A 3,129-nucleotide genomic window follows, 5' to 3' on the forward strand; every position below is an offset into this window, starting at 1 on the left:
ACGAATCAAACTCGTGCACTTGTTATTTGTAGAGTTGCACACCATAACCTTCTCACGAGTCCTTATTTAGTTAGAATTTTAATTATTTATTTATTTAGAATTTTAGTTACTTACCACTTATTTAGTTATATTATAAAAGAAATTTATTTCTTATTATAATTTAAATATATATTTTATTTTATTTAAAATCAACAAATTTATATATTTATATAAATACCTCAGTATTAGAGAAAAATAATAATATGCCATAATTGAATATTTGACCTAGTTTGAGAAACATCCCATATAAAAATTGAACGATATAATTTCTTCATCATTCTGTGTGCGACCCCAGTCTGACAGAGAACATACCAGGTGCTCCAATGGCTTCGAGCCAACGTCCCCTCCTCTCCCATTCACCTTTATCTCACCCACTTAAAGAAACCTTCATCTAGCAAAAGCACCTTCAAACCCCGAATGGAATCTGTCAGAATCAGCTTCTCAGCCATTTTATCTTGGATCCCTTTACACTACAAGCCCAACTCTCCAAATTAACGAAAGCCCAACTTAAACCCCCTTTTCAATTTCAACAATTTTCCATAAATTTTGTCCCTTTGATTCTGCATCCATGGAAGAAAGGACTGTCTTGTTTGGGAAATACGAGATGGGGAGGCTTCTGGGCAAAGGGACCTTTGCGAAGGTCTACTATGGCAGACAAATCGCCTCCAACGAAAGCGTGGCGATCAAAGTCATCAGCAAAGACCAGGTGAAGAAAGAAGGCATGATGGAGCAGATCAAGCGAGAGATCGAAGTGATGCGTTTAGTTCGTCACCCAAACATTGTCGAGCTCAAGGAGGTCATGGCCACCAAGACCAAGATCTTCTTCGTCATGGAGTACGTCAAGGGCGGCGAGCTCTTCGCGAAGGTCGCCAAGGGGAAGCTGAAGGAAGATCAGGCCCGTAAATACTTCCAGCAGCTGATCAGCGCCGTCGATTTCTGCCACAGCCGAGGCGTCTCCCACCGCGATTTGAAGCCCGAGAATCTGCTGGTCGACGAGAACGAAGATCTGAAAATCTCCGACTTCGGCCTCTCCGCCCTGCCGGAGCAGCTCCGGAACGACGGCATGTTGCACACCCAGTGTGGGACCCCTGCTTACGTGGCGCCGGAGGTTCTGAGGAAGAAAGGGTACGACGGATCCAAGGCTGACATCTGGTCCTGCGGCGTTGTGCTCTTCGTCTTGCTCGCTGGGTTTCTTCCCTTTCAGGACGAGAACCTCATGAAGATGTACAGGAAGGTATTCAAAGCTGAATTCGAGTGTCCGCCATGGTTTTCGACCGAGGCGAAACGGCTGGTTTCGAAACTCCTGGTCTCCGACCCGGAGAAACGCATCACCATCCCTGCCATCATGCGCGTGCCTTGGTTTCGCAAGGGGTTCACGAGGCCCGTGGCGTTTTCGATGCACCAGGAACTTGTTTGTGAAAAGTCTGAAGAGGAAGAAGTGCAAAGCGATGTTCAAAAGGCCAGCAGCAACAAGTCGTCGTCGCCCAAGTTCTTGAACGCGTTCGAGTTCATTTCGTCCATGTCTTCCGGGTTTGATTTGTCGAATTTGTTCGAGAGCAAGCGGAAGGCGGGGTCCATGTTCACGTCCAAGTGCTCAGCCACGGCGATTATGGCGAAGATTGAGCTGGTTGCCAAGACCCTGAGCTTCAAAGTGGCCAAGGTGAAGGACTTCAAGATAAGGCTGCAAGGGCCCAATGAGGGAAGGAAAGGGCTGCTTTCGGTGACGGCGGAGGTGTTTGAGGTGGCGCCGGAGGTGGCGGTGGTGGAGTTTTCGAAATCGGCCGGCGATACTTTGGAGTATGCTAAGTTCTGTGATGAAGATGTTAGGCCAGCATTGAAAGACATTGTTTGGACATGGCAAGGTGACGGTGACGGTGACGGTGACGGTAACGGTGACGGTAAAGCCGAGGGTGATCAACAAGACTCATGATGAAAGATTAATGCTAAAACTTAAAGTTAATAGTAACAATCTTGGAAATACTGACCCTAATTAGGGTTTTCGGTTTTCACTTTTGTAGTTGATTTTTACTTTTGGTTTTGCCTTTTTGGGTTTGTTTTGGGTTTATTAGGATTAATTTGTACATATTTTTGTGATTAGCATGCTAATTAGTATATGGGTTTTGAATACAAGTTTGGATGGAGGTTTATACAATGAAGCATGAGCCAGCTGTTTTTCTTTTGGCTGGTTTCTTTGACGCATCTGATAGCTACAGCCTTCTAATTGTTTCGCAAGAATTCGGTGGAATTACGTTGTTTTGATTGAGATGATGCAGAGAGACAAACCAATCCAAACCAAACATTTGTTTTTCACACGCTGCTTGATCGAAAATGACGGAAAAGTAATTGAAGCTTGCAAATAAGGTAGAGATGTGACTCTAATCATCTTCCAAACGCCAAACACATGAAAAATCTATATTTCCTTTCAATTTCATAACAGAAATTTGTGCAAAATATTTTTCACTTGTGCGTCATGTTTTCTTTTTCATAATAGTCATCTCTTATTGCAAGAAGTTCGTAGCTCAAAGTGATTAAGAGCCGTTACCCAATATCGAATTTCTTATATCTTAATATATCTCGTAAAATCACACTTTAATTTAAAATATAGAATCATTGATACCACTTTTCTAGACCATGCGCATACGCCAAAAGCCCTTTGAATTCTCCTTTTTAACTAGGTGTTTATTTTGCTAATATGTGAGCAAAAATGCAGACCAAGTTAATAATCCTTAAGACTGGTAGCTTTCACTTGTGAAGATTGAGCCACAAGTATGTCCATCAAACTAACAAGGCAAATTTTGGCACCAAATGAAAGACAAGTGAGCCCATTCATTGTCATGTTATTTTATAAAAAGAATGGTTAACCGACGTTGAAAATATTGTTGCACCTAATTACAAATAGCTAGGTTTTGGGGGGGCTGGTAGTTGGAACTTGTTCTCAAAGCGGTTGTGCTTTCTTTTCTCATTGTGTTTTTTTTAATCCATCCAACATCTTGGATTCTTGGGTGGTACAAATTGTGACGCGCGTCCAAAGACTGATTTTTTCATTCGGAGGATGTAACTAAAATGCTTTCTGTGTAGTCTTCACATCCA

At 42.6% G+C, this 3,129-nt stretch overlaps 1 protein-coding gene across 1 annotated transcript; it reads left to right on the plus strand.

Moving 5' to 3' along the window:
• Window positions 246-2,238, plus strand: LOC18791555 (CBL-interacting serine/threonine-protein kinase 5). Its single transcript, XM_007223228.2, has one exon. The coding sequence runs from the start codon at window positions 608-610 to the stop codon at window positions 1,967-1,969; it is 1,362 nt and encodes a 453-aa protein (XP_007223290.1). The 5' UTR covers window positions 246-607; the 3' UTR covers window positions 1,970-2,238.

The sequence above is a fragment of the Prunus persica genome, chromosome G1 (assembly GCF_000346465.2).
Source record: "Prunus persica cultivar Lovell chromosome G1, Prunus_persica_NCBIv2, whole genome shotgun sequence".
In the NCBI taxonomy this organism is placed as follows: domain Eukaryota; kingdom Viridiplantae; phylum Streptophyta; class Magnoliopsida; order Rosales; family Rosaceae; genus Prunus; species Prunus persica.